At 41.5% G+C, this 24,956-nt stretch overlaps 1 protein-coding gene across 2 annotated transcripts; it reads left to right on the forward strand.

The window, feature by feature from the left end:
- The first annotated feature begins 558 nt into the window (after window positions 1–558).
- si:ch211-79m20.1 (G-box-binding factor) lies at window positions 559–15,825 on the forward strand. Of its 2 annotated transcripts, none has more exons than XM_038712798.1 (7): window positions 559–1,464; window positions 8,797–8,899; window positions 11,017–11,079; window positions 11,227–11,423; window positions 11,845–13,003; window positions 14,428–14,563; window positions 14,814–15,825. In XM_038712798.1, the coding sequence occupies exons 1-6, from the start codon at window positions 1,393–1,395 to the stop codon at window positions 14,553–14,555; spliced, it is 1,722 nt and encodes a 573-aa protein (XP_038568726.1). In that variant the 5' UTR covers window positions 559–1,392; the 3' UTR covers window positions 14,556–14,563; window positions 14,814–15,825. The 2 variants fall into 2 exon arrangements, with proteins under 2 accessions (XP_038568726.1, XP_038568727.1); XM_038712799.1 differs by having other exon boundaries at window positions 11,230–11,423.
- The last annotated feature ends 9,131 nt before the right edge of the window (window positions 15,826–24,956 follow it).

The following is a 24,956-nucleotide window of genomic DNA, read 5'->3' on the forward strand; positions in this document are numbered from 1 at the left end:
TAAACCTTGAAGAGGAGAGGAGCGGGGCCCTGGCATAAATTTGAGGACCAGAGCCTAGTCACATGCATGGGAAGTTCGACTTCCAGTAAGGGACTTTCAAAGTAAAGATTTACATGCCACAGTGCCAGTGTCCTTGCCACAACAGAAATATAAAGTGAAACATCTGAGAAGTAGAAAGTGACAAATGAACGTTTTTTTTCTATTTTGCTTTCAATCCATAACATTTCCACAGCATTCATTCAAAGCCATATAACGGTTTGGCATCCAATTACCTTTTAATTTCTCAAAATTATGTTATTTTGATATAAGGACTACTTGTTTCTGTCATGGAGCCAATCCCAGTTGACAACGGGCAAAAGGCGGGGTACACCCTGGACAGGTCGCCAGTCCATCGCAGAGCACAGAGCTCCTGAAATGTTACTGCAAAGTCCAAACTATTCTCTTATTTTGAAAGCAAAATAGCCCAGTTTCCGGGATGATTCCGCTTGTCTCTTTCTGACTTGACGGTTAAAACTTCAGGAGGGAGGCCCTATTACTATGTGGAAAAGCTGGTCACCGATCAAGAGGCAACCAGAGAGGAGAAGCGCGGGGGGCGAGAACAACCTGATCCAGCTGAGGAACACCGGGAGAGGGAACAGAGGCAGGGAGAGAGAGATATGCACGAAGAAGCTATCCATAATTGCATAGACGCTTAGATAAGACAGATATGCTATTTGCAGAGGAGTGAATCGCGCTGGGATGAGAATAATATGACTTTTGCAGCGGAGCGTCCAGAGATTTACGCACGAACGCTCCATTCCAATGTGAACCAACTTTTACGCACGGACCGTTGGAGATGAGTGGTTTCACTTATGAGAAGAATGCTGCATTATTGTTACATTTAACTGCGATTTTGGAACGAAAACTCGTAATCTGATCATTTTTGACTGGTGTTTCGATCGGAAAGTGGAGCAGTTTGGCATATGTTGACGAATTATTTTTTAAAAACACACATTTGGAGCTATTCTTGCAGTCTTATCGGTGTCTTCTTGGGACTCTCTCTGACACTGCAGACTGATATAATAGGTATTGTGTGGTTGTAGCCTTCGTGTATCTTAACACCCAGCAGTGCGTACCTGCCCCACAGTACCCTTGACGTCTCCCCTTGTGAGTTTTCAAAACAGCGGTATGGACAGAGTCAGACGTCTAGCCTGCGTGTGAGTCACCGTGAGCAAACATTTGGACAAGCGCTGCTTATAAGCAGTTACACATTTGGAGATATTTAATAGTGCGTGCCTTGCACCAGCGGCCAGCACAAGACACCGGGACGAGGCTCGGTGCAACCGTTGGATTGGACGCCGAGGTGCTAAATGCCCAGCCGGTCGCTTGCGGCTCCTCAGGCTGGGCGGCAACATGAGGTCCTGGGTCCTGCTGCTGCTGCTGGCTGCGCTTTCAGCGGCCCGTCTGCGGCTCGGCAGCGCTGAGGTAAGCCCGGTAATGACCTCTAGTAAGTGAGGGTAAACTAGCAGACATGGATTAAAATGCACAGTTGAACTAAATACACTCTACAAACTATTGGTTTGCGGATTAAAGCATTAATGGTGTAGTGTAATAAAAAGGTTGTAATCATTATAAGGCCAATAATACTTCAGTATTAACACGTGTGTTCTTAAGACCATATGCGATGATAAATTTTGTCAATTTTGATTTGCAGCCTCAAATATTCATGTCTTTGTCATCTCTATAATATAAGGGTTGGGCATCATCTGCATGAGTGGCTAAGGGATGGTGGCGCAGTGGATAAGACACATGCTTTTGGTGTGAGAGACCTGGGTTCAAATCCACTGTGAAACACCAATGTGTCCCTGAGCAAGACACTTAACCCCTAGTTGCTCCAGGGGGTCTGACATATAGCAATTGTAAGTCGCTTTAGATAAAAGCGTCAGATAAATGAACAAATGTAAGTTAGAGGGATGATTTCTGTGTGTGAGAGACAAAGCTTGAAGAGATCATTATTTTTAAACCACCCAAATACTCAACCTGTCTTATATTCACGGGCCTGGATTTCTTCACTGATCTTTTAGCCTGCTGAACTAACAATAATGAGTAGCTCTAAAAATCTTTACCCATAAGCATTCACATACATTGTCCCCTGAATTTATTCTACAAACTGTGGGGTGGATGTTATGTGTAACAGTTTAACTGCTGGGTAAAGAAAAGCAAGATTTTCTGTGTGTGTGTATGTGTGTGTGTGTGTGTGTGTGTGACAGCCAGTACAGCAGTCTATCAAGTTTCCCACTGTGACTCTGCAGCTTGTGTCATATGAGGGATCTGTTTTTCACAGGAGTTCCTTTTCATGATTCTCCCAAAGTGTTACAGTGTTACAAATAAGAGTCATACTTTCAGAGGGAGAGAGAGGGTGAGGCAGGGCCTTGGCTGGTGGCCCAGCAGCAGGAGTTAACCTACAGTATGAAGCTGCAGCCAAAATTTTTCACTGTCACACCAGAACACAGAACTCCACATTGAAGTCTGTTGTCACTCCACCACTGATTTTTTTTCTCTGGGATGTATTCTTTAATTTGTTTCTTTAGCTGGCATTAAGCAAACGGAAATGTCCAGATGACCCAACATTAAGAAAAACGCACATAACTTCAACTTAGCATCTATTATATGCTAAAATTGGTCAAACGGCAGTGTGTATGGATGTGCAATTTATTGGGTTTTGCTTGGGTTTATCCACTTGAGCACCTCATCTTGACATGCCTAGCCTAAACTAAAAGCTGTAACTTTTGACATAGGGTTGTCAAGTGTCTCTCAAATCCTGCCATTCACATCCTCAAGTGGTCCCATCTCCAACACTGCCCATATGAGTATTTTCTGTTGTTCCACCTCTACAGTTATGGTTTGGTTAAGTTTCATTCAGTAACATCATAGGATGTGATCCATGGTCTGTGGTGTCTCATATTTTGTTACATCCAACCATCCACTCCAACTTTTGAGATAGTTAACCAACATCACGCTGATTCTTCTTGGCTACTTTGAACATTGGAGTGTTTGATTGAACAGCTGATGCTGTTGTTTTTATTGTGAGGAAAGTCTCTTTCTTAAGCATCACATCCTAAAACTGTTGAAAACTAATGATTGGAGAACTCCTTGACATTCAGGTGATTACAGTGGCTTTATGAACATTGAGCTGTAGCAGACAGAAGTCCCTGATGCTTATTGTAGCATTGTCATCCCTTGGACATAATATTTATATTTAAAAAAATGCTGACCTGTCATGTGACCTGAGAGTGGGACAGCATCAAGTTGATGTGTGTGAGTCCAACGGAGACTTTGTGACACTCTAATCCTTTTCTTGTCACAATGTTAAGTCCAGTGATGGAAAAAACGGAGACATCTTTGACGTCTTAGTTCTGCCACATCTGTCTGTAGAAAAGACTTCACTTTGCACAGTCACACACACACACGCACTCGCACATCGATTATTCAGCAAAGTCACAACAGGTTCAGTAAGGCTGACGTAAGTACGTCCAGAAAACACAATTTGCGAAGGAAAGATCATTTGCAATTTACTACGCAGCTGTTGTACAAATATGCAATACAATCAAACCTCACTGCTTATACAATATGTTTACAAATGCACACACATACACGCACGCACGCACACACACAAGAACGCACACATGGACGCACAGACACAGACACACACACACACACACACACACACTGAGGGTTGTTACACACTGGTTCATTTTTAAATCCATTTAAACAGAACTGGACACACAGTCACAGTGACATACACACAGCTGATTGGCGGCTTTTGAACAGGTTGTTGTCTGACTATTGTCTCTGCCGGCGAGCTTGGATGATTTGCTGCTGCCCAGCTTGATCCATTTTACATAAGCACAACAACTAATCTGCCAGGGATTTCGCAGAAGCTGTGTGCCGTGTAGTAGTGTGTGTACTTGTGTGTGTGTGTGCACACATCTGGGTGCATTGCTGGTTGTAGTTGTGTATGTGTTAGTGGACATATGTGCTTGTGTTTTTGTGTGTGTGTGGGGGGGGTGTGCCTCTGTGCGTGCATGTGTGTCAGATAGAAAAGCGCAGTGGCACATAAGAGTATTTGTTTGTAAGCCTGTGTGTTGCAGTATTAGAGGAAAATTTGAGTCGCACAGTCTTGTGGACAGTTCAAAATAAGAGGAATAATATAAATGATATAAGTAATATGGATTTTTTCATCACAGTTACACCTTTTTTTTTTAAATGATAAAAAATAACATCACGAGGTAAAAAGGTTACAGAAATAAAAACGTCTGTTAGAATCAGGGTTGTCGGAGTGGAGAAATTATGTTACAAATAGAGCTAAAATTATAATTACTGCTTTAACAATAGAAATTCTTCTACAGATAATGTTTATATTCTACTGGAAGAAAACACATAAAACATTGCAAACATACAATACATTTAGACCAACTTTAATAAACCAGCGAGACAACACTCCAGATTAACTCAATCACTCCTGTGAATGTGCCTGCAGCTGCTTTACAGTCCCAATTAGACTACCAGCAGCTGGAAGGCTTTTACTTTGAAGCAGCTGTAGGCATGCAGCTAACAGTATCAGCTAGCCTGGAATGCTAATTATTAAAATGGCTGGTGTTAATCTAGCTGTTTTGCACTTCATTTATACAATACAGTGAAGAGGAAGCCTGAACTACTTTCTAAACTTTCACTGTTCTTGTAGCGCCACCCTTTGCAATGCTGCAACTAATGATTCTTTATGATCAGTTAATCAGTTAATAATTTTTCTTGATTAACTGGTTATTTGGTTTGGTCTATAAAAAGTGAGAAATGCCCATTATGATTTCCTAAAGCCCAAAGTAATGTCGTCAAATTGCTTCTTTTGTTTGACCAGCATAGGAAGAAAGATGGACTTAGGTAATGTTTTTGCTTGAAAAGGGACTTAAATGATTATTATATTACCAAAGTATTGCCAATTGACCAATCATTTCATATTATTATGTTATATACCTGCCTAAAGCCTTTTAGTGGTCTTATGAAACATAGTGCAGGGAGAGAATAGAGCAGGTTTACCGCTTTGCTCCAACACCCTGCTCAGCCCTTGTCCTCCTTGATTTTCTTTCTTCCTCGTCTCCTCTTTTCTTTCCTCCTCTACCCTCCTTTCTGCTCCTCTCCTCTGTCGTCTTTCCATCCATCATCTGTACCCCCATGTCTACAGAATCTATCCATTCTCCTGTGTGTGTGTGTGTGTGTGTGTGTGTGTGTGTTAGAGAGAGAGTACCCACCGAGCTCTGCGAGTCTATGAAGTTTATGCGACAGAATGCTGGCCATCTGCCATTTCTCTGATTAAATAAGGCGTCTGTTGTGACAGTGCGTTGTGATTGTGAATCACTTGTCACACGCTTGGATTCTGTGTTTTTATGTGGGTTTACTTCTTCAAGTCTGTTTCTTTTTCACTGCATGTTTGTATATGAATAATTGTGTGTGTGCATGTGTGTGTGTATATGCAGTCAGCTGGCATCATAATTACATTCCATTACACTTCACCTTTCTCCTCAAACATTCCATACAATCTCTTTGCCTTCCAGGCTTCTTGCAGTGTGTGTTTGTGCATGTGTGTGTTAATGACCTGCTTGTAGATCATGACATCCTACCCCACAGTCTTCTCGACCCAAGAGCTTAGCTACACACACTCACGCAGTGGTAAGATATTGAAAATGCCAAACCTTCCATAACATCATCAAGCGGAAATTATATTTACAGGTTTCACATAGACTAAGAAAACACAAGATGTCTATTTTTGTGTGTGTGTGTGAGTTATATAGCAAATAAGGAACTTAGTGTCAAATCCTTTCTGGGTAATTTAGCTCCTCTGCTCAAACCACTATTATTAGCTTGTTGTAAGCTTTTTCAACCAGCGGTTTGTTGTTTGTCCATGTGAGTAACTATTTCCTGTCCATGTTCCACTCTCTAATTTCTGTGTATGGGTTTGTACATGTATGTGCGATTAACACTGTCACTGTAATGATAGCTTGTAACAGAGTGAAAACTGTCTGTGTGCATGTGTGTGAGTGTGTGTGAGACAAATTGGGCGGACAGTTAAGTGGTTAAGCATCTGTATGTGAACTGGAAAAGAGGGGGCGAGTGTGTGCGTCTGTGTTTGCCTAACTAGGTCAGCCAATGGCTCGTGAAAGTCATCCAGGTGTCCTGAGCCGCCGCCGCCCACAAAGCAGACACACAGAAAGATAGACAGAGAGAGAACAAGAGGGAGAAGGAGAAATGAACTTAGAGAGGGACATTACATGATGATAAAAGATATTTTTCAAATCATATTAGATCCGATAAGGTGGACCTCCAGCTGGTGATCACCCTTAGGAAACATCCAAAATATGAACAAAAATGAAACGATGACTTCAGAAATATCAGTAGTTTCCCATTTTCCATATTTGATGTTTGGCTGACGCTCCTTCTTTTGCAAGGGTTTTACTGCACTCAAATCTGTATATTTGCATAAAGTAGTGAATGGAAAATGCTAAATAATGGGAATTCAGTTAAAATTTGGACGACACTTGACTAACACCATGGGACATTAATCTGTCCTGTAAATATTGTACTAAGATGTTTTCTTTTTAGATTCATGAGCAGCTCGTTAATGGAATTTGATGCAGGGTCAATGCAGGTGTTCCCGACCATCCTTTTAATCTTATCCTCATCACCTTTATGGTATCACTGTGCACCATTAACAAAGCCGTATTTGTATTTGTATGTCCAGTAGCCACTCTCATGAATTTCTTGATTCTACCTCTCAAATAATAACATTAGCTTCAACAGGTGGCTACGTAGAGTTCAGGTGAGGTTAACATGAAGTGCAAACCACTCTGGATAAACAGTAACTACGTTTTGTCCTATCAGAGCAGGGGTGAGTGCCTGCACTGAAAACCTGCTTTGAATGTCAGAAGAAAGTATTTTGAGTTTGGTAGAGTTATTGTTTTGTTTGGGTTAACATTATAGATTTTGATTAAAAAGAAATATGATCAAAAATAATGAGTTGGACGTTCCATCAAACAAATCACACGTCAGGTACCAGAAAACTTGAATGAATGCAAAGTGACACATCACACTACATTAGTAATGAACATTACCATTAAAATAAATGTGAGGACCTACAGTGTGAGCACATGTGCATTCATGAATCCTGTCTGGGAGTGGAAGGCCTCTGACAAATACCACTTTCATGGTATCACCAACTTTAAGGAAACGATTCTGCATTTCAATTTATAAATCGTCTGACTAGCTGCGTTTGCACCATTAAGATGTGTTTTATCCCCCATCTCTGGGGAGTGAGCCCTGTCTACATCATTAGAGGAGCCAGATGTTTACTCATAAAATACTGTAAACATGTTATATCCATAGTCATAAATTTTGTATCATGAGAAGATGAATGTCTTTAATTTTCTATCCTGGCATCTCAGAGAGTTAACCAAAATATTTTCTTCTCACATTCTTTACTTTTCCTTAATTTATTTTGGCATCTTTCTGACATGTGACTGTATCAAATGATGTTCCAGCTGCTCTGAGATCCTATCTACATATAGCCAACCAAAGCAAAATGTGAGACAGAACACAGTAATCTGCCTTTGATCTCGACAAAGAAACCACATGAGCCTTTCCTCAAAAACAACCACACTGAATCCATAATGAATTTCTGCAATTAAAAGTTCATTAAATATTACATTCCTCTTCTTTTCTTGAGTGATAATTAAATTACTTGCATAACTTGAGTTGAGTAATAACAGATTAGGTCTTGTGTTCTTTGAACATGTCGATGAGTTCACAGTATAGGCTAAATGCCGTTTTTCTTTGAAACAATCTTTACCAACTCTGGAATTTAATGGAAGATATTGAGCATTTCTTGATGCCTGCTGCTAAAGATGTTAAACTGAACTGAAATTACACTGAAAGAAGAGAGAGGCTAATTTCCTGTGTTACACTGGGAGCAACAGCAGTGTTTGTGGGTAAACAGACAGGGAGAGAGTGACAACAGCAGCAACAAACACCAATCACAACCATCATTTCCTCTGCAAGAGGAAGTGAAACTGGAGCAAGTGTTGACTGGAGATGGAGGAATGAGATATTATCAGCCATCTCCCTCTCTCTCTTACTTTCTCTTTTTTTTCAGAATGGTAAAAATGTTTTCAGGAGAGTTTAACGAAAGTCTTGCCAACATTACCACATTATATTGGATAAGTGTGGTAGTATCATGTGAACTTCAATGTTTTTTTCCCCCATAAGTACATTCTTTCCCCTTCAACGAGGCCACTCCTGGTCTCTGTGTGAAATAACAACTGTGTGATCATTCACGGTCTAGATCTTCTTAAGGATCCAGCCAACAAAGTATCTGCCCTTCAGGGGACTTGAAACCCAGCCTCAATCTAGCCTCATAGAGACTGAAGCTAATGATGAGTGCTCCCCATCAACACTTTAGGTGCAACTATTTCCTAGTTTATCACCAGGAAATTGTCCTTAAATAGCCAACAAACGTTAAATGTCAGTGGTAAATATATGTGAAAATTGATGATGGGGACCACCTGAGTGCCCCTGTAAACAAAAGATGGTGCACAATAGATATCGGTCTACTTAGGTTTGATTTATTTGTTCCAGAAATGCAGATTTAAATTCTTCAACTCCTATACTGGGACACAGCTTCTGATTTTGTTCACTGTATTAACACCCAAAACTTACCTTACAATAATAGCTGTAAATGCATTACAACTGTTTGTCTATCTGTCTCCACAGGGTGATCCACTCCCTCCATCGCTGGTCAACCTGGTGAGGGACTCTTCCATCTCCTCTGTGGACGACTTGAAGCTGCTGCTGCAGCAGGAAACCAATGCCATAGGTACTAATGACACACACACACACACACACACACACACACACACACACACACACACTAATAACACACTAATAACACAGTCGTGGAGGAGGTAAGCGTCTGAGTGTGTCTACAGAGGCCCGATGAGATAGGAATGCAGTAAGAGAGAGCATCAGCGCACATGCCAAGCTTCATGTTAAGCCAATATTTACCCGAGACAGGAACAAGAATGATGAACCAGCTTGATGAGAGAGAGAGAGAGAATGAATTGCTGTGACCTGGGGGTGCGTTGGACAAACTGAGACAGAGAGAGAGAAACCTCCAGCACAAGGTCACTGCATTGTTCTCCTGCTCTGGATTCCTCTCCAGGTTTTGAAATATGGATGTGTGTGTTTGTGTGACAGAAAGAGACCACCGTTCCCCTCTACGCCTCCCCCCCTAACAGAGTACAAACAAAGTCGTGCATATTGTCAGACACATGCGCACGCAGCTTGGTGGGTGATTAAAATAAGCATTAATCTTTATCCTTCTGAGGAACCAAGTCACTCATATATTAATAGACGGCCCTTTTATCATTTTATAATGCATAAATAACACAGTGACATAACAGCGGCCACAGAGAGGAACCAACATGGGGAAGGATGCTCAGAAACAGGGCACGAGGAAATGACTCAAAGTGTATGTTTCTGTCAAGATTTTTTTTGGGCTGATGTTTTTGCAAGTCTGAGTTGAGGCAGCAGATAAATTAATCTTTTTTTGTTGTCATTACTGTGTTTTATTAGATTCCGTGTTCTGTTTCTGCTCAGATTGTGTTGCTCGTCATCATACATTTTGTGTGCCATGCTAACAGCACGTTGGTCGACCCACCACTTTGGTTCAGACTGAAACATCTCCCCAACAACCAGCTACTATTAAATTGTCTGCCATGCAATTTGGTACAGATATTGACCATGGGCCCCAGAAGATGAATTCTAATGACTTTGGGGATCCCCTAACCTTTCCTCTAGTGCCACCATGAGGTTGACAATTCTGGTTTTATTTCAACAACTATTGGATGGTTTGACATTTGGTTCAAACAAACTTGCTGCTTTAACTGTTCATTTACTACCATCATCAGTATACATACTATTAAATAATAACATTTCCATCAGCCTCAGCTGTACTTTGTGTACAAATAGTAGCTTGCTAATACACTAAATAAAGATGGTAAAGATGGTATACCTGCTTAGCTTTATTTATTTATTTATTTAAAACCTGATAGTTTTACAACATTTTTACTTCTCTGCCGAAGCTCAAAGCACGCCCTATTCCTTTGTATAGCCTCACAGTGTTGCGAGCATGGCTGTCGACTCTTGTTACTTTAACTTTTGGCTTTTTCTGTCTTCAGTTTTAAAGTTTCTTCTACTTAACTTTGAAATAGATAAGATTTACTTTAAGCTGATATTACATTTATTTGCTCTTTTTGTCTGGCTTCAACAGAAGTAAACTGGTCACATGCTAATACATGAAAGGGGCAGAAAAGAATCAGTCATATAAAAAACATTTAGAAACAGATACATGCACGGATAAAATTAGAAAGTACTTCTGAGAACAATAAGAAACTGTTCTCTTTCTGCACCAGCCAGTTAATTAGGGCTAACAGGCAACTAAATAACACCTTCTGCATCTGTGTGTTGCACACACTTATGCACATACACACACACACACACACACAGTGACCAAAAGCAACCTACACCAGGGATATAATTAGGACTAAGGGGCTAGAGTATGAAATGACGACATACGTGCAAACACACACACTCACAGATCTACATATGAGCTATATTTAACAGCTCATATCTCTCCTCAACAGTATTCTTGACAGTGTGGGGACAAATTACAGTAGAAAATAGCCTAATTGTTTTAGCGGGAGGAGAAAAAATGGCTTCCTGTGTGCAGTGAACAATGAGCTTTGCTAAAAACTGCCCACGCAGCCTTGCATGCATTGCTTTTAAAAGTACTGGCCCAGTGTGGCCCGGTTTTCAGATAATAGTTGAAAAATGTTATGTTGATTTTTTAACTCTCTGATTGTGTGTTTGTCTCATTCTCTCCCCTTATCTCTCACCCTTGCAATTTCCCTCCTCCCTCGTCCTTTTCTGTAGAAGACGAAGAAGACGAGCATGATATTGTAAACAACACCCATGGCCGATACACTAGAAGTCTTGGTAGGTTTCCGCATCTATTTTTGTCCTTTCCTGTCTGCATTTTGTGTCTTTTTCTATGCGTCTGTTTCTGCCATCTGTCTCTCAACACTTCTTTCTCCCAAAAATCCCCCTCTTATTCTCTTCTTTCTCCCTCTCCTCCCCTACCAGTAGAGGCACAGCCGGCCCAGCAGGCAGCGTGTAAAGTTCGGACGGAGGTGATGGAGGTGACGAGGTCCATGTTGGACCGCCGCAACGCAAACTTCCTGTTATGGCCACCATGTGTAGAGGTGCAGCGATGTTCGGGCTGCTGCAACACCAGGCTGCTGCAATGTGTCCCCACTGTTACCTCCAGCAGATACCTGCAGGTACACACAGCTGCCATGAAAACATGATTTAAAATAAACACCAGTAGAGAAATGTCTCATTAGATTCCATGTAATTATTAGCTTGTCTGGAAATGTCTTCAATTAATCAGATTGATTTGCTACAAAACAATCACATTGATTTGTTGGAGTTCTCTTTGTGTAGATTCTGTTTGATTTTTTGTTATGTCTAGGGGCGGCTGTGGCATAAAGGTAGAGCTTGTTACCCACTAATTCCCACTCCTACTCCCTCAAATGAAGTGGAAGTGGGCGAGGAGAGGGTGTATGGAGTGGTTTGAGAATGGCTCGTAGTATAAAGTGCTTTAAGTGGTCGGAAGACTGGAAACATGCTACACAAGTACAGTCCATTTACCGTGTCAGATTTTGTGTGCTGATGTTTTTGCTCTTTCTGCCTCTTTTCCAGGTTATAAAGATCCAGTACATAAACAGGAAAGCCCACTATGACAAAGCCATCATCTCAGTAGAAGACCACGTCAGCTGCCGGTGCCAACCTACAACATCTCCCTCCTCATCCTCCTCGTCTGTTCCCATCCCTCGCTCCTCCATTCAGAGTAACCCCAATCCCAACCCACCTCCACCGCAGCAGCCTCCCCCATCCTCCCACCTTCCCATGGCCCTCCCACGGCCAGCCCACCCCGCTCCACCAAAGACTCACGCTTCCAAGGCTGACCTGCATCGCCATGATGACCTGAAGCACAACCAGCAGCACCACCACCCTGAAGAGCGTGAGCCGGTGACGAGACAGTGGCAGCAGGGCAGTTATACCCAGCTGGTGCACTGGACGCAGCCCAGGGTTCAGCAAGGGCCAACACATGTGCAACCAGGGGTGCACCAGCCGATTGTTGGGGCACTTGGTCCGGTCAGCAGCTGGCCATCTGAAGCGAGGGCAGAGCATAGTATCATGGGAAGTACACAGCCAGTTGGGCACGGGAGTGGGTATGACGGGAACAGGGAGGAAAGCGGCATGCATGTTACTAACAGTGGTGGGGAAGCACATCATCCAGATCACATGCAGAGGCAGCAGCAGTTGTTACAGCATCAGCAAAGACAGCAGCTTCAGCAGCAATATCAGTATGGTCATCAGCCACATTATCCACAGCAGTACAACCATGGAGGAGCGGAGGACCAAGAGCTGAGGACACAACATCGACTCAACGCTCCCCAGTCAGACAGCGCCACTCTACCTTGCAGCCCAACCGAGCCACCCAAATTAAAACAAAACTCCACCCCTCCTGTGACCACCAATCAGAAAGACTCAGTGACCAGCCAAAAAAATACAGAGGTCACATATCACAAACAGACTGAGGCTGAAACAACTAGTCAAAAAGAAAGGAAAGTGATGGAGGAAAGTAGGTCGGCCAATAGTGGGGACACAGCCGGGGCAGAGTTGTCCAATCAGAGGACTGAAAAAGACTCAAAACTGACCACTGGGAATGGTCATTTAACAGAGGAGGAGAGGAGACGTAAAACTCTGGAGACGGTACAGAGGGAACTGGATCGAGAGACTCATCTTCATCCACATCATCCTCAGCAAAGACCATTACCGACCACATATAAAACAGGTACCGCTCAGCTGTGTGAGAATGTGTGTTACTCGGGATGAGAGTTGGATTTAATTTGTATTCATATATGATGAGTTTGGCTAAATGGTGGAAAGTACAAATTTTGTTTGTTTTATTTTCAAAATCAAAATTGTGGTATTTTGCTTTCATTAATTTAGTCAGCGACATGTATTTTTTTGCGCAGATAAAATGCTGCAAAACGGTCAGTGCAATGATTTAGCTTTGCACTTTCCCCAAACTTAATGCCATAGGTCAAAATTGAAGCAGCAGATGCTGACATGTTCTGAATTTTTAGTCCCTAGTATGAATCAAGCTCCATAAAAACTGGATCCTACATTTCCCATAATGCAATATTTTGTAATTTCATAATTTTGTTCATGGAGGATATCGATTATGTTTGCTGCCTCATGTTGTCAAATGCATTGCAAGACAGAGGAAGAGGTAACCACCACTGCTACTGCTGCACTCCAGCAGCCATGTCACTGTGTTAGAGCATGTCTTCTAAATGTGGATTTTAATCAAGTTCTACAGAATCAATGGCGGAGTTTCCCAGGCAGGAAGCAGCCCACTGCACATGTATGACTAAGCAACATGGTCACATGTGTCCTGCTATTCTTCCTCAACCCCCTGAGAGCTCTGTAGTCAGAAAGCTGGACTTCCCACTGCTTCATGTTTGACTTAAACCTGCAGGCAGTCACAGGCTTTGTTAAGCAGACTTCAAGGTTATTAGCTGCCCTTCAGAGTGCAGTTAGAGCCACAACAGGAGCTACACACCCTGTGTTTATTCTTCTCTGGAGCTATATACTGCTATTGAAACCAAGATGAAACTGTTGTTCATGTGATTCATTTGTTACTTGGTGTTTTTCTGTTGTAGTTTTTTTCTCCTCTGTGTTTGCTGTTTGTTTATGATCCTACAGTGATATGAAGAGTATGAAGTCCAATACCTAAATGGCCAAATAGGTTGTTTCTCTGAAATATATATTTTCGCTGATTTGGTACCCAAGTTGGTAGACAAAGACACACCAGCATTACTTGCTTTCCAAACTTTAGCCAAGTAAATATATTTATTTATTTAATTAACGAAAGATCACTTTCATGATCAAAAAAGAAGCCAACATTGACTGTCGCTAGGCAATGGGACACAAACCTCAGCCTCAAGTGTTAAAGTCAGATGATTTGTTTTATCCATCCACAGTGTCACATTTCTTCCTGGCTTGCGATGTAATGTGAATTTTTCTGGTTGGAGGACAGTGTTATTGTTTTTTGCTAATCTGTCACACATGACATATTTGACTCTTACTTATCAGATTTCAAAGTACATTTAGGAAAGATGTGTTAAAAGCTACAAATACAGCTCAAAACTGGCTGTTTGGTGTTAACTTTTATATTTACTATTTCCTCTACCTTCTCTTGGTTTCTTCCAGCCCTCTCTACTGTGGCTCCCATCTTGCCCTCAGCCCGTAAGGCCCCGTTTCGGCCAGCCTCGCCTCGCCGCAGGAGGAAACACCGCAAACGCATCAGCAAAGCAGCAATCAGAGCCATGATCATGTAGAGCTGCAGGTGAGAGAATGAGCCTGAAGGATGGAGGGAGAGGTGAAATTAAATAGCAATGTACATTATTTGCCATTAAATCACTCAGTGTGGGCTTTTTAATAACACATTATAGGTAATTCACTGAGGCTGATAAAATATTGAAAGTTGGTAAAGAGACTGAGGAGGGAGCATAATACAGTGATAGTGGATGATGTAGGATTAATTTATTTAGTGTGTAGAACATAATTGATCTTGTGATTTTCTCTTTCGTTGACAGGAAATAATAAAGCTAACCAAAAGCTTTAGGTCAGAGATGTTGCACCAAAGGAATATGGAGAGACAAGGAACATGGGATTCTTGAATGTGGGATGATCAACTGTGTGGACAGAGGCGATGGTTCACACTCCGGAGCTGCCGCAGAGCGTCCAGCGTCATGGATATAATAAAAGTGCAATCTTATGAACTCCTTGGAATGGAGTACATTTGTCACACTAAACACTGGATTTCATTTGTATGAACCATACATCCCATCAATGTGGATCGATGGAAGCTTATCAGACACCCAAAGCTAGACTGGTGGTCTCTTCTTGCAGTCGGCAGCCATTGATTGGCTGCTGAGAAACACTTTTGACTTCTAGCTCAACTACTGATTGGTCCACAAATGAAGGACTTGACTATGACTTGGACTGAAAAGTCATTAATGGGGGCTAAATGTGGAGCTCAAGAACTGGAGATGTGGAGAACTGGATTTCTACACTGGGACAATAACTGGAAACTGGAGAGTGCAGCTCAGGCCTCAATGCCAAACATTACTGTTATCCTACAATGTCTGAATCTAACTTTATCTAACACTGGATTAGCCGTACACTGATCATACTACATTGAATAGAGAAGTGCTCTACCGTGTACTGTAGCTTAATATACTGGAGAATATCAGTAACATGCTCATTTTGTACTAGCCTACTGCCAGATCAAAATGGAATAACAACCAAATGCCTGCCTAGATAACATGCTATGAATATCCACATTAAAACAAGTCTTAAAGACCTGGCTTTTAGAGATCGCTGTGAGCCAGTTATAGCCAACACTGTATGTATAAATGCTTTTAGAAAATGATTTCGGGGGGGGGGGGGGGGGGCTTTATTTCTTAACTTATTTAAAAAAGGAGGATATGAAGTCCTCCAGTCCAAGTGTAATTATTGTTGCAGACATGTTTCAGATTATAATTATTGGTTGTACAACTCTTACTGTTATGAATGTTATTTTTAATAAAAAATACAAATATTCAATTTGTTTATTGTTGTTTACTTGTGCTTCAGATTTGTTGTACGTGTTTGAGTGTGCATGCATGTGTGATGAAGTGCTAAATGGACATGTAAATGCATTCATATACGTGCATATAAAGTGTGTGCGCATGTGTGTCTACATGCACTCCTACAGAAAACTTCTCTGCTGGTCTTTGAACATCATGCAGCTCTGTCACGCAAAGCAAGGCAGGGGTCAGCAGAAATGTCTGGTTGCTATAGGAACTCGCCGACGGACATGTCAACAGAAAAGTATCATATGGTGAAAGAGAGACGAGGGAAGGGGGGGGGGGGGGTGTCAGTCCAGGAATGGACAGAAGATGAACGGCAGAGAGGGAGAGGGAGAAAGAGGGGGTAAAGGTTAGGGGTGGAGTGAGCTGAAACATCACAGCGAAGTGAGAAGGCGAGAAAGGAAGCAAGGACAGAAAATGTTTTAATAATGGTATTAAAATAATCAGGCTATAAGAATAGACCACAAGTCAGATGCCTGTCAGAGAGATCATTGAAGAAAGAGAAGCAGTTTAAATGTCATTCTGTTGTGTGAAGGGGTTTCCCCTTCAAAGCTAATTTTGGTCAGCAGATTCTCTTCTTTAAGAATGATGACTCAGCATGTACTTTACCAGGCCCCTTAGGTACATTAACACACAAACACACATCCTTTAAGACTGGATATGGGAAATTTACCGTTAAGATGTACTGCAAGGTGGATTTCCAATCCATCAACAGCACCTGAAAAATTCAAACCAGAGATTTTGGTGATATTCATGAAACACTGTTTTTCAATACTGTAATTGTACTGTAACTATTTTTATAGTATCACAAGTCATGCCAGAGGGTGTAGTTATGAATCACAGTGAAATAGAGGGCATCCCTGTGTTTTTTAAACCCAAGAACACACTAAGACAGATGCTGGTACACCCCAAAGACCGCACACCCAAACAGAAGAAAAGCAATCTAGTGTATGCTGTCCAATGCAGTGAGGAATGCACAGACCTGTATATTGGGGAGACTAAACAACCACTACACAAACGCATGGCTCAACACAGAAGGGCCAACTCCTCAGGTCAAGACTCTGCAGTCTACTTACATCTGAAGGACAGAAGACACTCGTTTGAGGACCACCAGGTGCACATTTTAGACAGAGAAGATGGATGGTTTGAAAGAGGTGTCAAGGAAGCCATCTACACCAGGGTCGAGAAGCCGTCATTGAACAGGGGAGGGGGTCTACGCCACCACTTATCCCCCACAATGCTGTCCTTTCATCACTTCCCAGGAAACTCAAGGAACGTAACCTATTGGCCTCAGGTGAAGATACCAACGATGGTCGTTCAGTCTTGGCCACAGGTAGTCTTAACGACTGTAACGACTGTCGTCACAGCAACAAGGAACACTAACGAACCAGCGGTATCGATGACCCGGGCCAACGACCCCACTGAGGTTAAATAGCTGAGTTTCCCTGCCAGTCAGTCAGAACTGAAGAAGTCCTTTGGATGAGGGACGAAACGTCTTCCAGTATCTTCAACCAAGTCCAGTTGCCCTTGATTTTAACCTTCGTTGGATAATTATGACCTGGATGACTGAGAATCTTCACAGACATCTTCTATAGTGTGGTATTTCTAAAACTTCTCTGCCACTGAGTATCACTGTATTACTTATGGTCACCCCTACACTAGTCATATTGCTATGAGGACACACATATTTACTCTTTGCTTGAAGGATAACTTTTTTGGAGATCTGGTCATTTCTATCACTCATAATGACATATGACACACTAAGTTATTGGTTTGTTCTGGGAACACTGAAGCATTGTTTCAACAAAGTCCATTGGTGCTAGAAACAGAAGCAGGTTGTAAATAAACCAAAAATGTTGCAATGTTTTCAGAGTTTGTCAATTCACTTGGTGAGTCTAATGTTATTATTAGTATGAATTATACTTTAACTAACACTGATTTGCTGCTCCATCTCTCTCCTCTCCTGAAATGACCTTTTGTGGGATGAGAAGATTCTCTAAGCAGTATTGCTGACAAAACTCTTTCAGAGCAGTGGCATCTTTATTTCACTTATCCCAATATTTTCCTTACTGTAATTATGTTGTTTGTCCTTCTCTGTTCTTCTTCTGTCTCCTTTTTCCTCCTCCTGTTTCCTCAAAAAAATGTCCATCTTGAATTCTCCTCTTCTCTTCTCTTCTCTTCTCTTCTCTTCTCTTCTCTTCTCTTCTCTTCTCTTCTCTTCTCTTCTCTTCTCTTTGCTTCTCCTGTAAGTCATGACCCTGAAATTTGGTCAACCAGCCAATAGGCATCAAGGTGTGAGGTTATGTGGTGTAATGAACCAATGAGGGTGAGCCAAAGTTCAGCCAGGTCACCTAGGCCAGACATACTCTCTGCTACTGATGAACTGTGGTGTATGTGTGTGTGTGTGTGTGTGTGCTCCTGCAGGCGTGGGCATGTGTATGTGGCTGCCTGCCATACCTGTGGTGTCCCTCTGACATGTGTGTGTGACTGTGACCGTGTGTTGTGAAACAAATGGAGAGTGTGTCTTCTGGCACTCTGTCCCCATCCTAGCGGCTTAATGAGCTGGTTGCTGGCAGCCAATCATGGTCAACGGCAACCTCCGAGGTCACACCATGGCGTCGTGTGTAAACACTGTGGTCGGCCCGCCTACATTTGACGTACACCTGACAAGATGCACACACACACACACACACACACTTAGTGGAGAGGTCATAGTGGTTAGGACACAGTTTTAGCAGAAAAATACACACAGATGCTTACATGCATATATAAATCTGCACACACAGAGACACACCTTCCTGACTCAACCACCGTGTTTATGTTTATGTGTGTGAGATGTCATCCTTTTCACCTGAGGGGAGCCATGATATAATTCCCCCATGAGCTGACTCTAGCTGAACGGGCATTTGCCACACAAACACACACACACGCTGTTCTGGATTATCTTACTCACATTTCTTGAAATACATCTCACACCTTCCTGTAAAATTAGCATAAATATCTGTCGTTTGAATAGCAGTTTGCAGCATTAAAAAAAGACTACAGCAAGGGCAAGGATACAACGAGTTAAAGCAAAGAGATTAAAACACAGATCAGTGATGATGACAAAAGTGTTGCAATAAAAAAGAAAGACATAAATGAAATGACAAAGTACTAATTGAGGTAAGGCCAAAGAACACATCAGGAAATCTATTTGTATACAGTCTATTTAGATTAATAGTGAGATGAATCATTTTATTTAATCAAAGTTATTCTCAGGTCTCAAGTTAGTTTAACCCGAATCAGAATGTGGAACATAAACAAACAATATGAATTTTCTTATGGGATATTTGACTTTTTCTGGTAATGTTAGACCAATTAGGATTGTGTTGTACAATTCTATCTAAGTTTACGTGAAGGAAAATGAGGTCAATTTTGTCAACTGCTAATGTCTGCGGGCATCCATGTAGACATCTGTACATGCCAAAAACCTTTGACAGTGGGGACTGTACGCCCCTCCAAGCATGGCAACTGTAGATAAATGTGTCCACGAATGCCAACATCCAATGCAGAATACACTGAAACGTCTATCTGCATTTCTTTTGATTTCTATTTGTTTTTCAGTTAAAATAAAAACACATCTTGTGAGTGAAAGTCAGTCAAAGACTCAGATTTAGTTCATGTTTTTAGGTTTCGTCCTGGCGGGTTAGAAAATTTGGCTCACTCTGCCTCTTATTGTGACAGACTGTGTCAATATTATCTGTCTGTCCCAACAGGGAAGTGAATCTCCCTCACTCCATTTGTTTCACTCTCTAGAGGAAACCCAGAAAACCACCCCACCCCACCAACAACACACTCATACACACAGACACAGTCTCCCTCCACCACAATAGTGTTGTCATGTGATGAGAGTGTGTTTGTATGGGCAGGGCTAGTAGTTTGGTCTCCCTGTTGTTTGCTGTGTGGGTGTTGTGGCTCCATGTACAGCCTTGTCTGACCCCCTACGCTTTGTCGTCAGTCCGCCCTCTGTCACAGGACACACACATGCACACCCATGTGCACATTATTCTGAACACACATTTGCAAGCTTGACTATCAAACACAAAGAGACATCAAATCAACTAGACAACACATTCTGGCTTTGCTATGAACAATGGCTGAAAAGCTTGCAAAGCCTTTGGTATTTTTCAGCCTGGACCCTATTTTCCCATGTTTATGTGTCTATGTCTAAATTGCAGTTGGTAGCAGAGAGAAAGGGCTGAATTTAATCCTTGCGATCAATTGTGCCCCGTCAAAGTGCAACCACTAAAGTACTTGTCTTTGCCACTGACAGGCTCAGACTGTTATTATAAAAGTCTGACAACATTATGGAAAGGATCCCTACAGAGATAGACCTTTAAAAAAAAATACAGATATAGTGACTTTTTCTGACATAACACAAAGGATCTTATCCTGTTTTCACATAGGTAAGTAAGTAAGTAAGCAAATTGCAAGTCAGTTGCAAATCATTTGGGGCTCTGAATACTGACAAATAAAATAACATGACAGTGGTTTTATCCATTGTTGAGACCTAGTCCTTACAAAGTAATGACCTAAAAATTAGCTGTGTGGCCCGAGGTGTTATCAGGTCAAAACTTGTAACATTTTTGCTTTCAGGTCAGAGAGAGAGTCAGATCCCAAGTAAGTCAAAGTCAAAGTCCAATACAAGTCTCAAATCAATACAATTTAAAGTTTGTGACTTAGATTTTATGAGAGTCCAAGTCTAAAGTCTAATTCCAACCTTTACTCTGAAACAAACTCGTCAACTCATCAAACTTTTCTTTGAAGTGAACGCCTCCCAAAATGATCTCACTTTCCAAAAATGTCCACATTCAAATTAGCAGGTCCTCCCAAAGATTGTACAAAGAAGTACAAAACAAAACTCCATATTTGTCATCATTCTAGTTCCACACACAATAGCTTCTTACTCAGTCTTCCAGCACATCGTCCTGCTATTTCCTGTTATTATCTTGCAGGGAGCTCAAGTCATAATTACTGGAGTCTGTGTGTGAGAGAGAAAATCAATAGAGAGGATGATCATTTTCTCTTGCAGCTATCTGTAACACTGATAATCAATTTTCCCTCCCACAAACACAAGTTATACTTTCTTGCACCATTTCTGCACATTGTTGGATGTCATCATACTGTGACATTAAACACATTCAATATTTTTTTCCTACCTGTCTACATAATGGCCACATAATGAATATGTTCTTAGTCCTCAGGGAAATTAACTTTTCTTCCACTGGTAGCTCAGTTCAAAGGGTTTTGAAAATAAGGTTTTGACCATGCCCTTATGCTTGGTCTGAAAATACTTGAGGAGAGTTTATTTGCTCTGGGACCCTAAGTCAGTTGTTCATTAACCCTGATTTCAGTCCTTGGGAAAAAAAAGCTGGAGTGGCACTATAGAGCCAGTAGATCCCCAGGACAGCTAGGCGTATTTTAAGATCGAGTTTATTTGTCCCAGGGCTCTTGGTTACAGTAACTAGGCATTCGCTCATTTCCAGATATCCAGTTTACAGAAGTGAAAAGAGAAGTGCCTGCTCGTCAATTTCTTCTCCCAGTTCTTTGTTTTTCACAAAGAAGTGCTAAGATCCATTTTTCCCTCCTGTATTCCCTCTTTTTTTCATCATGCTCTTCTTATCACGTTGCTCTGCACTTTTCCTTCACATGAAAACTTGAGGGAAGCAACATAGAAAGAGGAACTGTTCTTTCTTTCTAAGTAGAACTATATTTGTTTCTGGTTTCTTGGGGGATGTTTTGTAATGTGGCCCCCGTGTTGCAACATTTTGCATGTACTCACATCCTCAAAACACACGTTTCCCAGATGATTTATTATGCAGAAGTCTCATCATTGAACATTTTTGTGACTAAATAACCGAAGATAACCTTAATTCGTGGCATAGTCATTTTGTGTGTTTTCTTTATATAGAAATTTAGGATCTATTTTTGTGAGTGTGCATTTTAAAAACCTGAAAATCTGAAAAATAATAACATGAATGATAAATACTAAAATGTAAAAAAAAAACCCCACACATAATGGTTACAAATCAAAAGAAAGTAACAATGTCACGTGTTCTATCCGGGAAATCAGCACATTTTAACATTTCTGAAATGTTCAATTTAAGATTCATACATTCATTCATAAATTTGGATGAAGCTGTGTGTATTGATTGATAAATTGATAAATTTGGTTGTTCCTTCAGTGAAGCCAGCTGACTAGTTAGACCGAGGCTTTTGCAGTGACCTTCTAATTTAAACAAACCAAAACACTGTATTTTGAACAATAAATAGTACTTATGTCCACAGACAACTTGGACCGGGGATTTGCAGAACGTTATCACATCTTCATATACATAGTATGGCCAAAATTATGTCGACACCCCTCTTCACATACTTTAGTGTACTTTTGTTCTGGTGCTGATTTTCATGGTTTGGGCTAAAACCCTCAGTCCCAATGAAGGGAAATATCAATGCTACAACATACAATGCTGTTTTAGACAATAGTGTGTTTTCAACTTTGCGCCACAGTTTGGGGAGGGCCCTTTCCTGTTTCAACATGAAAATGTCCATGTGCACAAAGCCAAGGCCATAAAGAAATCATTTTCTGAGTTTGGTGTAGACACTGACTGGCCTGCACAGATTGAACACATGTAGTGAGCCCTTATTGCCCAACACAAGTGCTCAACCTCACAAACATCTGAAAGCCTGATAGCTTTGGTCATGGTGGTGTACTGAAGTCACCAGGGCTCTGCTCACTCTTTTGCTTTTGTCTTCTTCCGCATTGCACCTGAAAGCTACGCTGACAATCGTTGCCCTACTGCTGCTGTTCTTATAGCATTTCATAAGCTAAGAGCAGCTGTGGCTCAAGAATCAGAGTGGGTTGTCCACTGATCACAGGGTTTGCGATTTGATCCCCACCTACTCCTGTCCCCCAAAGAGTCCCTGAACCCCAAATAGCTCCCAATGGTTGGCCAGCACCCTGCCTGGCACTGCTGCCATCGGGGTGTGAGTGTGTGTTTGAATGAGCTAATAAATGTACCTATTTACCATTTATTAGCTATACCCCAGCATCAACCTGTATGCTCTGTGTTGACATTGTCATCACTCCCTGTTGTGCTGAGCTCGGTGCTTCCTTGTAGGGAGTGATGATGTCAGAGCCTGGATGCCAAACATCAACACTGTACATACATTCACATAATCCTTTTGTCCACCACTGAGTTGGCTGGGAGCAAATCCCTACAACCAGGTTCTCAAATCTGGTGGAAAGATTCCCAGAAGAGCGGAGCTGTTATTGAAGGACATTAGCGCCCATGGTTTTTTAATGACGTGTTCAACAAACACATATGGGTGTAGTGATTGCAAGTCCCCATAATTTTGGCCTCATTACTGTGTGTTATCTTTATCAGTTATCTTGATCAGATGTCAAATAGATTGGGGCCAAGAACAGAAAGGGATTTAAGAATATTTTATTGGCGCTAAATAATTATTCTACAGATAGACTTCCTTAACTTTGTTTCTTACCATCTTTTTTTACCCACTCACCTCCTCATCACTTACTCTTTGGTTTTGTTATCAGTCCTATCACTCAGCACTCTCACTCTGAAATGACCCTGATCTCTCTCTCGCACAAGCTGTCAATCTCTAATCCGGTGTTGTCCTCACTGGCCCAGTGGTTATTATGCTGTAGCTCAGCTGCCCCGTCATTCCCGTTCCTTATAGGACGTGCGTGCGCATGTGGTGTCCCATTTTCTTTTACTGTTTTCTCTTTGATAAAAGTGCTGATTCAGCAAGTCCAGTTGGTTAAATCATCAACAATCAAGTCATACACGATAACAGTAAAAATGTGAATTTAAACTCAGGTGCCAAAAACACGAGGCTGCAGCTCCGTTTACGATATATACAAAGTGTGTAAAAATGTAAATGTAGATATGCATAGATGTATAGATGATTTTGGTGTTGTGCATTTTGTGTCAAACTGCTCTTCATGTCTGAATTAGGGCCTGTGTGTCTGTGGGTGTCATTTTGTGTGTATGCTGTATGTATGTGTGTGCGTGTGTGTTTATATTTGTGTATGATTTTGTGCCCACTTTGTGCCATTTTTTGGGCATGTGTTTGTTTGTTGGTGCACTGTATACTGTGCGAGCATGTTTGTGTGTCTGTGTGTGCGTATATACATGTGCCTGCATATCATCAGTGTGAGGTCAGTGCAGTGGAAATACTGACAGTGGAGGTGTGCCACAGCCTCAGAGGCTGGAGCTTAAGTAAGAAGCTGTAAGAAGTAACTGTTTATTAAACACGCACAAACACACACATAAACATCAGTGGGATTAACACAATCTGGGTGATCACACTGGTCACATTTGGGAAATGACTGTTGCCCTGTAAACAGATATCTTGACTTGCAGCATCAAGTGTCAGAACGCAAATTATCAACTAATATCACAACCAAACAATACACATATTCCTTTTAAAATGTGTAAAAATGTATTTGAATATGTTAATAAACAAAAGATTCTTCTCACAGTTATCGTCAGCTCATTCCTTCACCTGCTATTAGGAATTATCACCACAGGGGTATAACACGTGGAATTAAAGTGAAATTATACTAAACGTCTAACAGGCCGATTCATTTTTTTTTAACCAAGGACCATCTACTGCCTTGAATGTTGTTCAATTATCATGTAAATGTTTCTCATCCCAAACATGAACTAAAAGAGGATCAAATGCCTCACTTCGAATAGATCAGCCATTTAACACTTCACCACTAGATTTATCAGTCCTTCTCCCTTTTACTCGTTATCTCTCTGCCTCTCTCCCTCGCTGACAGCTGAGAAATACGAGGCCAGACTTTCAAAAAGTCACAAGTCAACACTCAACATCCTCTCTTTCTTTGACCCCCTACAGCGGTACCACCGCTCCCCAGTCTGTCTGTTTCTCTGGATGTTGACAATGACATTTTCTGTGAGCAAGTGACTAAGACTCAAAGAATGTGAGTCTGTGAGCGACTTTGTGTGTGTGTCCCTCCGTACTGTCACAGGCTGTCAGGGCCAGAGAGAGAGAGATGAGTCTGACAAAATGACAGTA

Source organism: Micropterus salmoides, unplaced genomic scaffold, assembly GCF_014851395.1.
Source record: "Micropterus salmoides isolate LMB-PRFRI ecotype aquatic unplaced genomic scaffold, ASM1485139v1 Ms_hic_scaffold_12, whole genome shotgun sequence".
NCBI lineage: Eukaryota > Metazoa > Chordata > Actinopteri > Centrarchiformes > Centrarchidae > Micropterus > Micropterus salmoides.

What these genes read in the sequence shown, in the direction of transcription:
- si:ch211-79m20.1 (XM_038712798.1), top strand. Translation starts at nt 1,393, where the DNA reads ATGAGGTCCTGGGTCCTGCTGCTGCTGCTGGCTGCGCTTTCAGCGGCC. An exon ending in GCAGGAAACCAATGCCATAG is followed by an intron (nt 8,900 to 11,016) that starts GTACTAATGACA and finishes CCTTTTCTGTAG; the next exon opens with AAGACGAAGAAGACGAGCAT. An exon ending in ACCGACCACATATAAAACAG is followed by an intron (nt 13,004 to 14,427) that starts GTACCGCTCAGC and finishes GGTTTCTTCCAG; the next exon opens with CCCTCTCTACTGTGGCTCCC.